The following is a 12837-nucleotide window of genomic DNA, read 5'->3' on the forward strand; positions in this document are numbered from 1 at the left end:
AACATGCACAGAGTATACTTCACTGAATACCAAGCAACCACAAGCACTAGTTATTCCCACCTTCATTTTATATGCTGTATGCAAATGATGAGAGTTCATGCACAAGGCAATGCTGCTTCATGTTTCATCTTGGGTGACTTCATGCCTACATTCAACAGGAGTTTCCCCAGCTGGGATGTTCCACCTGCAAACATAATGCCACACAACAGAGACTGGGTCCATTTATTTTATTTCACAATATTTTAAAGGCACTTTTCTGGAGAAGCCTATTGAAAGCGGTTTATAACATTTAAAAGCCTCACAATGAGTGAACAATAAATAGACTATTTATAAGCAAGCCTGCAAGAAGCCGCCCAGAGTGACTGGGGCCACCCAGGCTGAGGGGCGGGGTATTAACAACAACAACATCTTAGACCAGTGCTATCTCAAAGTGGTGGTCCACAGACTGGTGCCATCCATAAGCCATTGCTAGTCCATACTGAACTCCACCACAGCCCAGGTTGGGTGGGACACTTCAGAGATCAAATGTACTGATGCCTGGCACATTGGGTGGGCAGGAATTGCTGGATGACTACATCAGATAGTTTAATAAGTCCTACTCTCAACAATAATACATCAAACCAACGTCATACCTGTAAGGCTAATATCAAAACAAGGGCTTTTAATATCTTATATTCATATTATCTTAGATATCTTATAAAATACAGTATTACATTATACCAGGTTCCATCCCCCACCCACCTGCTCTTTTAGTAGTAGTAATAATAATCAGTGCTTTTATTTAAAAAAAATGTTTAGGGGTACTCTCATTTTCCTACTCATATTGAAATACTGCCCTTCGATGAGGCCAAACTTAGATTCACAAAATGTTTAGGGGTATGCGTACCCCTGCGTGTGTCTCCCCTGAAAAAAGCACCAGTAATAATAATAATAATAATAATAATAATAATAATAATAATAATAATAATTTATACCCCACCCATCTGGCTGGGTTTCCCCAGACACTCTGGGCGGCTCCCAACAGAATATTAAAAATACAATAAAACATCAAATATTAAAAACTTCCCTAAACAGGGCTGCCTTCAGATGTCTTCTAAAAGTCAGATAGTTGTTTGTTTCCTTAACATCTGATGGGAGAGCGTTTCACAGGGCAGGTGCCACTACCGAGAAGGCCCTCTGCCTGGTACTCTGTAACCTCACTTCTTGCAGGGAGGGAATCGCCAGAAGGCCCTCGGCGCTGGACCTCAGTGTCCAGGCTGAATGATGGGAGTGGAGACGCTCCTTCAAGTATATTGGGCCAAGACAGTTTAGCTTCAGATATACCGTTGTCACTGGAAATGAATATCAGAACTGTTGGAAACTAGAGGCTTCCATTTTTCTGTTTAGCATCAGTAGGACTTTGACAAAAGGGCTGCTGCATTCACCTTCTGCCCTCAGTACCCAAGTGCCAAGCAGGATGGAGTAAAGGAAAGACACCTCAGGCCTGCTAAGGCACATTGCTCTTTACAGATGCATGTTCTGAGGAGGGCTGGAAGGGACTGGGACAAAATGAATATTTTACAGACTTTAATAAGAAGCAGGTAACAGACTGGGGGCAGGCAGGAGAGTTTATGGGCTGCAGTAGACAGGCGGAGTTTTCCACATGGGATAGTTGTGAGCAAACCAGAAATGTGGTTGCTATGGACATAGAAACTTGACAGGTCCAAGACAAGACCCCGAGGGAATCTTTCCCTGCTGCTACTACTCCTATTACCCCCAGAGCTGTTGAAATCCATGATCATGTGCTTACATGGATGAAACTCAGTTCAAACCAAGAAGTTTTTGTTATGAATCTGCCCTACCTCTTGGTGGTTGTAGTGTTAGCAGATGTTTCATCAGTGTCTTCATGCAGCTTGAAAAATAACTTGGCAAAACTGGTCCCCTGTAGCTCCCCACGGAAACTCTGTGCAGCAAAGGCATACAGGATGGGGTTGACAGTGCTGCTTAAAAAGGCTACAGCCCAGTGAATGTTTGAGACAACCTTGTCGGCATGATCCAGAGTTTTTGCCACACCTGGGAAGGTGCTTTGCAGCAACAGTGCACAGACTGTGAGGAGGCTGAAGATGTGGTAAGGGAGCCAGCACACAAAGAAGCCCCCAACCACAGCAATAATCAGCTTCTTGGTCTTCATCTTCCGATGGAATTTCAGAGTCCCAACCTTCCTTGCCACGCAGGAATAGCAGATGGCAATCACAGCAAAGGGGATTACAAAGCTGAACAAAGTCTCCACCACATTATCCACAATCTGCTGCCATTGGGCCCCATACACGTCATCTGAGCAATCTCCTTCCACATTCTGGCTCGATGTGAATATCAGAGTTGGAGATGCAAAGGCAACTGCTAACAACCAAACTGCCACTAATGTTATGTATACCACATGCGGTCTCTGCCACCTTTTGGAAGCAACTGGAAGAACCACCACAGCAAAGCGATGCAGGCTCATCAGGGTGATTAAAAAGATACTGGCGTACATAGTTAAATAGTTAAAGTACACAAGGAGCTTGCAAGAAGCCTCTCCCAAGTTCCAGCTGGTCGCAAAGTCATAAATCCAAAATGGCACTGTGAGCAATGCCATTAAGTCAGCCGTGGCTAAGTTCAGGATGAGTGCAATGGTGAATGATCTCCGGGGAAACTTGGTTAGGATGATCCAGAGCACAAAGCTATTCCCAGGTATGCCAGTCAGGAAGCAAGCACTAAGAATCAGGTTTGGAAGCAAAGTGTGCTGCACCCACAAAGTGTCCATCCCTGTGTTGTTCAATCCAGTCTCTGTAGAACTATTGAGAGCCATTGTGGATCTCATTCGGGGATTAGCAGTTGCAAAGAGTGAGTGAGCACCATCTTATATAGAGGTTCATGGTAAATGCAGAGGAAATGGCCGTGGGTGATGCAGTAACACCGCTTCTCAAGAAATTCATGCAATCCATCATATCCTTCAGCTTTCACCTTCTGGCTCTATTGAATATCAGAGTTGGAATGCAAAGACAATCACCACAAATCCTGAATTCTTATGATGTCGAACTTCACTTTCATACACAAATTCCCATGCCTATTAACCTAGTTATTTAAATAATGATTAGTTACTGCCTTTGATAGCTTTATCCTCTGCAAATCTATCTAATCTCCTTTTAAAGCCTTCCAAGCTAATGGCCATCACCACATTCAGTGGTAGTGAAGTCAGACAAAAGGAAGTACTTCTTTCACACATCACATAATTAAACTCTTCCTACACAAATCCAGAGTGGAGTTTCTAAGGCAGTGTTTCCCAACCTTTTTTGGGCAAAGGCACACTTGTTTGATGAAAAAAATCTCGAGGCACACCACCATTACAGCCCCGTGACGTCAGCGCGCAGCGTCACGCCGGGAGGGACGCACGAAAGTGCAAGTTTCATTTTTTTTCCCTCCCCCTTGCCGGGGAACCTCCAAGCTTTGGGGGTGGGGGGGGGGAGGAGGCAGCAAAGCGAGGCAGGAAGGAGAGCGCAGCTTGGCTGGGTGAGCTTTGGCAGGGAATGAGAGCCGCGAGGCGGGTGCTGCAGACGGAGGCGCTGCCCGCCGAGCTCGCAGGCAGCCAGGCAGGCAGACAGTGAGAGCCCCGCTCTGGGCGGCCTCTCCTCACCGCCGCCGCCCCGCCTCTCGCCGCCCGACTCGCCCGCCTCCCTCCAGGCAACATCTCGCGGCACACCAGGCAACATCTCGCGGCACACTAGTGTGCCGCGGAACAGTGGTTGGGAAACACTGTTCTAAGGCGGTTGGATGGCATCTTGTATGCCTCCTTCCGGCAACTCCTGCTGCCAAGCTGATGCCAAATGTCTTGTCTTGCTTTCCTTTCCTCTATACCACATCAGTGGGGTCAAGAGCAGGGTGGTTCTTGTTGCCTGGGCAGCCCAGGACCTCCATACACACTGCCCAGGCTTGCATCCCATAGACTCCACTCCCAAAGATGCACTCCTCCATCTCTTGAAGACAAACTGGTCCTAGAAAGGATGAGTAAATATCCTGAGTTCCTATTACTTCATGCAAAGATCAGCATACTAATCATGTGTTACCAGCAAAGTTCAATTATCAATTCCTGTAAGAAAGCTTCAGACTCTGTACAATAAAATCTTATTCTAGGAGTAAACTCATGATTCAGAAACATACAGAAAGCCAGTCAGTCATTTCTAACTTGGGCTATGTCCCTTCAACTTCAAACTTGTCAGAGTAAACGAAATGATAAATAGGCAGGAACCTGCATGTAACAAACAATGGTTCGAAGTCATAATGGTGTTACAACATTCACTTACTCATAGTTAACACTGACCAGTTTGTCATGTTCAGATGGCATGACAAGTCAAGAGCAGAAGCAATGGAGGAGGGAAGGGGGGGAAAGAAACCACATAACCTCACTACTTTGTTCCTATAACTGTGGTTTAATGTTCCTAGAACATTAAACCACAGTTGAAGGTTCTGTTTGGCTGAGGCCACTCTCTTCTTACCTAACACAGATGAAGTGAGAGGGCCCTATTTAAGCAAACATGTGCTCAGGAACCAAAGCAACCTAATTTTACCCAGGTAGAGCTTAGAGTCATGCTCTCCTCATTGTCGGAAGGCTGCAACAGCCAGTCACATGAAGTTTGTTTCCAGTCTCTGAACTTGAGGCTATTTGCTTCATTTCCAGATATGTCTATAATGTTTTTAAAAAGCAAGTCTGCAGGAAATTTATTAGGTATTTTTATGTGCATTTCTCCCAATAAACAAACTTATATACAGTTGTGCCAAGTACCGGTATTTGCATTTTTGCAAGTTATTTTGTCCTAATAGAACACATTTTTGTATCTTGTTTTGACCAATATACACATTTTTGTATGCATTCTGGAGTTGCAAAATTGCATTGCAAAATATGGAGAAGTGTGACATCTGAAAGAGATCTGTTTTAGTTTGTATAGGTTTTAGAAGTGCAAATTTTGTAGGTTTGAATTATGAATTGAACTAATTTATTCCCTGGGCTGACCCTGAGGTGAGGAAATGTCAAAAGTGTAAACACTTTGGTGACACTGGAAATTCCTTAACTCCTTGGTTCAGGATTTGCTGTGCAAATCCGAAACCTAGTTTTGTTTTATTTTCAGAAGGAGGGATAGGAAACAAAACAACTCATTCCAAATTGTTAACTACAAATATCATACACAACTGGAAGTCTTCCCTCATTCATTCATTCACACACACAAACACACACACACAAGGCAACCACCCTGATTCCATGTCTGAAAATGTAAGAGGAAATTATGCTCTTTCGCCAGCTTCAACAAAAACAGGAACTTGCATTTCCAAAAATTGCCACACAAACCACACTTCCTCACAGTGCCTTTTAGGGCCAAAGTGTTCCCTTAATTATCTCCATGTGGTCCCTTCTCTTCAGGGATTTAGCACTACCAGCCTCATGAAAAATGATAAGGAAAAGTGCCCCCAAGTGCAGCATGCACAGATAACAGCTTCTTTGAATAGGAGTTGTGGGGGTTTCAGGGATGGGGAAACAAAGCAGGTAAAGCACATTGGGTGAAGACATCCCATTTACTTTCTGGTGGGTACAGGAAGTACAAATGCAACTTGAAACACAGCAGGGGAAGGGGGGGAGGAAATGCCCTTGCTGCACTTTAAGGCACTAATGTGTACATAGCCCTAATCTGGGGTAGCAAAGAAATGTCAGATCTTCAAGTATTTTAAGACGGCTAGTATGTCCCTGGTAGGTAGTGCTTTTCTTCTAAAAAAAGAAAAAAGTGCCAGTACTGTGTACCCTTGAGAACCTTCAGGGGGGAAAGCACTGCTGGTAGGTCTTTTCCATGCTAAATATACCAAGTTCCTTCAACTTTTACTCAAACAACCTGTTTCCCGTCTCATGGATAATCTGCACTGCCCTCCTCTAAACCTATTCTGTTTTTTAAATAAATACTTCTTAAAGCATCCCAAACTAGACATAGTATTCCAGGTAGGGCCCAGCTAGTGCAAAATAAAGTGGAATTTACCTGAACATGGCATCATATCATCTCAGCTGCTATCATCATCATCATCATCATCATCATCATCATCATAATTTATATACCACCCTATACCCAGAGGTCTACCCAAGATGAGAAAATAAGTTGTCAGCCATTCCCATGTGTCATCATTGTTTATTTGTATGCTGTTTTTTCATCATAGATCATGCTCAAAGCAGCTTACAATTTCAAAAAGTTTACATAATTCACGAGCATTTACAAGACAGAACAACATGTAAATAGTTATATAGGCTAATGAAAACATCTCTTATTAATAAATATACAATAAGATGAAACAATCCACTGATAATTTTTAGTGAGGACTAATAACACCCAAAATAATACATCTTCAAAATTAAATCTTGACCCTAGCAACAATCACCAAGCAATAATACCACATCTGGAGGACTTTCAGCAGCAGCAGAAGCCGTTGATGCTCAGGGGTCACATAATTAGTTAGTTATAAACTAGGTGTCTCATGCTGCCCTCCCTGTACCATGTATTTGTGTATCTATGTGACATATGGATAGATAGACACAAACTGCAAACATTTTAACACCAACCATTTAACTTCTGAATGATAACTTTATCATGCATTAGTTCCCATTCCATCCCCACCCCCTGCTGGGGCATTCAAATTCTTGTTGCAATCAACAATGATAAATTAGCACGATAACCAGAAAGTCGATGTTCGTCTTTTCACAGTTTGAAAATAAATTTTAAAAACTAAAAAAAATATATATTAATTAACTCAACATAAGTATTGTAAAAGTATTGCTGCTTATTGCCCTTATTCAAAATACTTTCAAAGTTTGGGCTTTAGCAAAGGAATGTTGGGATAGCGCGATAGCCAAAACAGATTCCCACCAGACACAATAATATTTCAAGGTGATATCTCTGGTCAGCAATTTCAGTTCTGCAGCAATTTCTACAGGTAGAAGTTTGACTTGATTATTGTAAGCACTGGAAAACTTCGAGAAAGAACCTGCCACGAGCATCTTCTATCTTGGGTACCCAAGTAGCCAGCAGAACTAGGCATGGGGGATAAATTCAATTCATTCACATTTGAAGATGAACCTACCTAATTTGAATTTTTCTAAAAAAATACATGAAGTGAAACACAGCCATTTAAATCTGCACTTCTTCCAATTTTGCAATGCAGTTCTCCAGCCACGTAATAGGTACAAAATGCAAGTGCTAGATGAAAATGTGCATATCATTGCTTATATTCATGAAAATAAAACACCAGTCTGCATTTATTGGTGAAAATAGCTTTGCAAAAATGTGTATATTAGGTTAAAATGCATACAAAACTGTAGTTACTAAGAGAAATCCATGCTAAAATGCTGATGAATATTCATGAGGACTTTAAAAAAAATTAACTTATATGGAAATGTGAAGAACTGAGCTTAAGATTGAAAAAATGGGAAAGTGGAAGAAACTGAAATTGATAGATTTGTCCATCCCTAAGAAGGACTGAGTAGAGGTAGCATATCTTAATGCAGCCAGGGCTCATGGTTCTTTCATGGAGATATTGTGAGGTATCCTGGGCAGAGCAAAAATGTAAGCAGGTAACAGCCTGGATACAGGTAGGAAAGTTGCTTGAATAGACGTCAAGAATTCTCCACATTCCAAAGTTGCTAATGAACCACAGATAAGGTTGTTGCTGCACACAAAAACTCTCTGGGTCTCCCTCAGATTGCCAGGTGCCACAACAGCATTGCCTTGGTTTTACATCCATTTATTTTACCCCAGCAACCTCTGAGGTTCTTCCTTTGTTTATTAATATATACAGAAAATGCTCATATCAGAGGAGGAATATTTTAGTCTAAATTTACCTCCTTACTCCCCTGGAGTTACAGAGCCTGCACTGAAGCAGTACCTTCTCTAGTAAGTTTCTGCTCTGTGTCTTCCTGCATTTTGGCAAATATCTTGGCAAAATTGGTCTCTCGTAGTCCCCCACGGAAGCTCCGGGCAGCAAAAGCATAGAGGATGGGGTTCAGGACGCTGCTTAAAAAGCATACGGACCCATGAAGGTTTTTTAGCACTTCAGTTGTCTCTAGCAAGGCCTTTGCCTTCTCCGGTTGAGAATATTTCAGCAACAATGCAGAGATTATGACGAGATTTAAGATGTGGTAAGGCAGCCAACACACAAAGAAGGCACCCACCACAGCTGCAACCAGCTTCCCAGTTTTCATTTCCTTGTGGCGTCTCAGTGTCCGAATCCTTCTCATCATGCAGGAGTAGCAGATGGAGAGAATAGACAACGGGATCACGAAGGCAAATAAGATCTCCAGAACATTGACTGCAAGGCGGTGCTCATCCGAGAAATACATGTCATCCGTACACTCTCCAACCTTGTTCTTGGTCGATGCAGATATCAAAGTTGGGCATGCAAAGACACCTGCCAGCAACCAAACTGCCAGCAACATCCTGCACACCACATGTGGCCTCCGCCACATTTGGGAGGCGAACGGAAAGACCACAACTGCAAAGCGGTGCAGGCTCATCAGGGTGATGAAGAAGATGCTGGCATACACAGTTAAGTAGACGAGGTAGAGGAGAAGTCTGCACATGACATCTCCAAAGACCCAGCTGTTGAGAAAGTAGTAGATCCAGAATGGTGCTGTCAACATGACCATTAAGTCAGCCAAGGCCAAGTTCAAGATGACATTAATGGTGAAGGAGCGCTGGGGGAACTTGGTAAGAACCGTCCAGACCACAAGACCATTCCCAGGCATGCCAACCAGGAAGCAAGCCCCGAGGAAGAGGCTGGGAAGCAAGCTGGCCTTCACCCATGACACCTCTGTCACCGTGTTGTTCCCATACATTATTGTAATATTGGGGGGAGCCAATGCAGAGCTCAGCCTTTGCAAATAGGTGTCAGAAAATGAGTGAAACTACAACACCAGAGCAGAAAGGAAATGACTGGGGCTGATGCACATGATGTAGGTACATTACCACATTTTCTCAAAATGTTGGTAAAAGCCAAACATTGCTTTTGAAGGGGGGCTTCCCCTTTCTGTTCTTGTACTCAAACTAGGACTACTCAACTGGTTTGCAACATATGTTTATGCTAAGTACGGAAGCTCTGTCATTGCAACCTACATGCTCCCGGAATATGTTTACCTGGGTACAAGGAGGAAAGTTGCTTGGCTAGGATAGACATAAAGAGTTCTCCACATTAGAAAGTAGCTAATGAATCACAGATAAGGTTGTTGCTGCACACAAAAACTCTCTGGGTCTCCCTCAGATTGCCAGGTGCCACAATAGCATTGCCTTGGTCTTACATCCATTTATTTTACTCCAGCAACCTCTGAGGTTCTTCCTTTGTTTATTAATATATACAGAAAATGCTCGTATCAGAGGAGGAATATTTTATTTTAAAGTTACTCCCTTACTCCCCTGGAGTTACAGAGCCTCCACTGAAGCAGTAATGTCCTTAGTAGATTTCTCCTCTGTGTCTTCATGCATTTTGCCAAATAACTTGGCAAAATTGGTCTCTCGTAGTCCCCCACGGAAGCTCCGGGCAGCAAAAGCATAGAGGATGGGGTTCAGGCAGCTGCTTAAAAAAGCTACAGACCCATGAAGGTTTGTTAGAGCTTCAGCTGTCTCTAACAAGGCCTTTGCCTTCTCCGGTTGAGAATATTTCAGCAACAATGCAGAGATTATGACGAGATTTAAGATGTGGTAAGGAAGACAGCACACAAAGAAGGCACCCACCACAGCTGCAACCAGCTTCCCAGTTTTCATTTCCTTGCGGCGTCTCAGTGTCCGAATCCTTCTCATCATGCAGGTGTAGCAGATGGAGAGAATAGAAAACGGGATCACGAAGGCAAATAAGGTCTCCAGAATGTTGACCACAAGGCGATGCTCATCTGAGAAATATATTTCATCTGTACACTCTCCAACCTTGTTCAGGCTTGATGCAGATATCAAAGTTGGGCATGCAAAGACACCTGCCAGCAACCAAACTGCCAGCAAAGTCCTACACACCACATGTGGCCTCCGCCACATTTGGGAGGTGAACGGAAAGACCACAACAGCAAAGCGGTGTAGGCTCATCAGGGTGATGAAGAAGATGCTGGCATACACAGTTAAGTAGACGAGGTAGAGGAGAAGTCTGCACATGACATCTCCAAAGACCCAGCTGTTGAGAAAATAGTAGATCCAGAATGGTGCTGTCAACATGACCATCAAGTCAGCCAAGGCCAAGTTAAAGATGAGCATAATGGTGAAGGAGCGCTGGGGGAACTTGGTAAGAACCGTCCAGACTACAAGACAATTCCCAGGCATGCCAACCAGGAAGCAAGCCCCGAGGAAGAGGCTTGGAAGCAAGCTGGCCTTTACCCATGACACCTCTGCCACCGCGTTCTTCAAGTGTGTGTCTGTGATGTTGAGAAGAGCCATCCTGTGCCTCCTGCAGAGCTCAGCCTTTGCAAATAGGTGTCGAGAACGAGTGTAAGTAGAGCTCTAGCGCAAAAGGGAAATGACTGAAACTGATGCAGTTTGTACATAAATTACCACATTTTCAAAAATGGTAAGAACCCAACATTTCTTTTGAGGTGGCTTCCTCTTTTCTCTCTCTTTTGCTCAAACTAGGACTTCCCAACTGTTTTGCAATAGACAAATATGGAAAAACTCTGTTATTCCAAGTCACACGCCAACAGAGAATGCATGCCTATTACACCCAATTGCTAAAGTGTTGAGAAGGAACTACAGTATGCTTTGATGTCCTGGCCGTGGTCACACTGCACTATTACATGCAATGGCTTTTTAGGGTGAAAAGAGCTGTTTTGGAGTGACACCTTTGGCTACACCTTCACCTTACATTTAAAGCAGTGATATATCACTTAACAGCCATGGCTCTCAGCAAAATCTCCTGGGAATTGTCATTTGTTAAGGGTACTGACTTGTTAGAGGAACCCTTTCTTTTCACTTAACTGCAGTCTTAAAAGTGTTTTAATAATCAATCTCTCTTCCCAGTGCTTGCAAACTCTCACCACTTGGACACGTGTGGAGCACAGAACACCATGTTTCTTCAGATAGTTCTATAGCTGAGCCGTTAAGCACGGGAATTAAAAACCACATACCTAATTCTGAATGTTGTGTTTCCCATTCATAAAGAGACAGTTATGAGGAATAGATACTGTTGGAGGCTTTGTGGGTCCTGGTGAGGAAGCATTTTGGTCCAGCACCTGCACTTAACACAAGGCTAAATTGGGCCTTCTGCTATTATCAGCTCAAGGACACACAGAGAAGTATAGCTGCCAATAAGCTGCTTAGTGCAGATGAGTTGTCTGCAGATGAGTGCAGTCTATTGTCCCACCCTGCCTGAAGTCGTCAACTATTGTCCCTCTGCCTAAAAAATCCACAATCAGTAGTTTGAATGACTATAGACCAGTTGCACTGACTCCAATCATCATGAAGTGTTTTGAGAAACTGGTGCGCCGTCACATTATTTCCTGTCTTCCATCAACTTTTGACAACTACCAGTTTGCATACAGAGCAAATAGATCCACAGAAGACGCCATCAATACCACTCTCCATGCTGCTCTGTCCCATCTGGAGCAGCCGGGGAGTTATGTGAGGCTGCTGTTTGTGGATTTTAGCTCTGCTTTTAACACTATCCTCCCCCATAGACTGGTGTCCAAGCTAGAGGCGATTGGACTCTCCAACTCCACCTGTCTCTGGGTTTTGGATTTTTTGTCAGAACGTTCTCAGAGGGTTAAAGTAGGGTCACACATGTCCACAGCCCTTAGCCTTAACACCGGCTCACCACAGGGTTGTGTGTTGAGTCCCCTGCTCTACACTCTCTATACGTATGACTGTACAGCCATCTATTCCAGCAACAAAATCATCAAGTTTGCTGATGACACTACGGTGGTGGGGCTCATTTCAGGAGGGGATGAGTCCGCCTATCGGGACGAGGTGGAGCGGCTCTGTGTTTGGTGTGGAGAGAACAATCTGGCTCTTAATACGGCTAAGACCAAGGAATTGGTGGTGGATTACAGGAAAAAAAGGCGGACATTCAGCCCTTGTATATCAACGGGGAACGGGTGGAGAGGGTGGCGGAATTCAGGTTTTTGGGAGTAGCTATCGATCAGGGCATGACTTGGAGCGCACATACCACCGCTCTGGTGAAGAAGGCACAGCAGAGAATTTATTTCCTCAGACTTTTAAAGAAGAACAATCTGAGTGAGAGACTGCTGGTGTGCTTCTACCGAGGCTCCATAGAGAGCATTCTTACATACTGTATTTGTGCTTGGTTCTCCGGTTGTACAGCTAGGGAGAGGAAGGTGCTCCAGAAGGTCATAACCACAGCCCAAAGGATTATTGGTCATCCTCTCCCATCTTTGGAAGAACTGTACGGTTCCCGTTGTCTTAGGAAAGCAAATAACATCCTGCATGATTCATCTCACCCGGGACACGGTCTGTTTGCACTACTGCCTTCTGGCAGGAGATATAGAAACATCAAGTCAAAGACAAATAGACTGAAAAACAGTTTCTATCCAAGAGCTGTGGCCTTTTTGAATGCTGTAACTCGATAGTGTGACCTGGGAGTTTGATGGGTGTGGTGTGGGTGTGGCTGGAATGTGGTTTGTTTGGTTGTTGTTGTTGTTTTGCTTTTGATGTTTTAAGGGATGGCATCCAATTTCGTTGCACTTTGTACAATGTTGCACTTGTGTAATGACAATAAAGAATCTATTCTATTCTATTCTATTCTATGAGGAGCCCATATAGAATGAGGGGTACCAGGAGATCTGATGTTCCCTTGGGGCACTAACTG

The 12837-nt window shown here is 43.7% G+C and overlaps 3 protein-coding genes across 3 annotated transcripts; all 3 read right to left on the reverse strand.

Moving 5' to 3' along the window:
• Positions 1 to 50: 50 nt before the first annotated feature.
• Positions 51 to 3280, reverse strand: LOC308591601 (leukotriene B4 receptor 1-like). Its single transcript, XM_081202380.1, has 2 exons — positions 1842 to 3280; positions 51 to 184 (listed from the first exon to the last, which is right to left on the reverse strand). The coding sequence occupies exons 1-2, from the start codon at positions 2837 to 2839 to the stop codon at positions 118 to 120; spliced, it is 1065 nt and encodes a 354-aa protein (XP_081058506.1). The 5' UTR covers positions 2840 to 3280; the 3' UTR covers positions 51 to 117.
• A 2886-nt stretch (positions 3281 to 6166) lies between these two features.
• On the reverse strand, positions 6167 to 9177 carry LOC308592159 (leukotriene B4 receptor 1-like). The gene has a single exon (XM_081203449.1). The coding sequence runs from the start codon at positions 8876 to 8878 to the stop codon at positions 7904 to 7906; it is 975 nt and encodes a 324-aa protein (XP_081059575.1). The 5' UTR covers positions 8879 to 9177; the 3' UTR covers positions 6167 to 7903.
• On the reverse strand, positions 6167 to 11290 carry LOC308592158 (leukotriene B4 receptor 1-like). Its single transcript, XM_081203448.1, has 2 exons — positions 9177 to 11290; positions 6167 to 7626 (listed from the first exon to the last, which is right to left on the reverse strand). The coding sequence occupies exon 1, from the start codon at positions 10455 to 10457 to the stop codon at positions 9459 to 9461; it is 999 nt and encodes a 332-aa protein (XP_081059574.1). The 5' UTR covers positions 10458 to 11290; the 3' UTR covers positions 6167 to 7626; positions 9177 to 9458.
• Between the last annotated feature and the right edge of the window lie 1547 nt (positions 11291 to 12837).

The sequence above is a fragment of the Podarcis bocagei genome (assembly GCF_964188305.1).
Source record: "Podarcis bocagei genome assembly, chromosome: 7".
NCBI classification, from domain to species: Eukaryota; Metazoa; Chordata; class Lepidosauria; order Squamata; family Lacertidae; genus Podarcis; species Podarcis bocagei.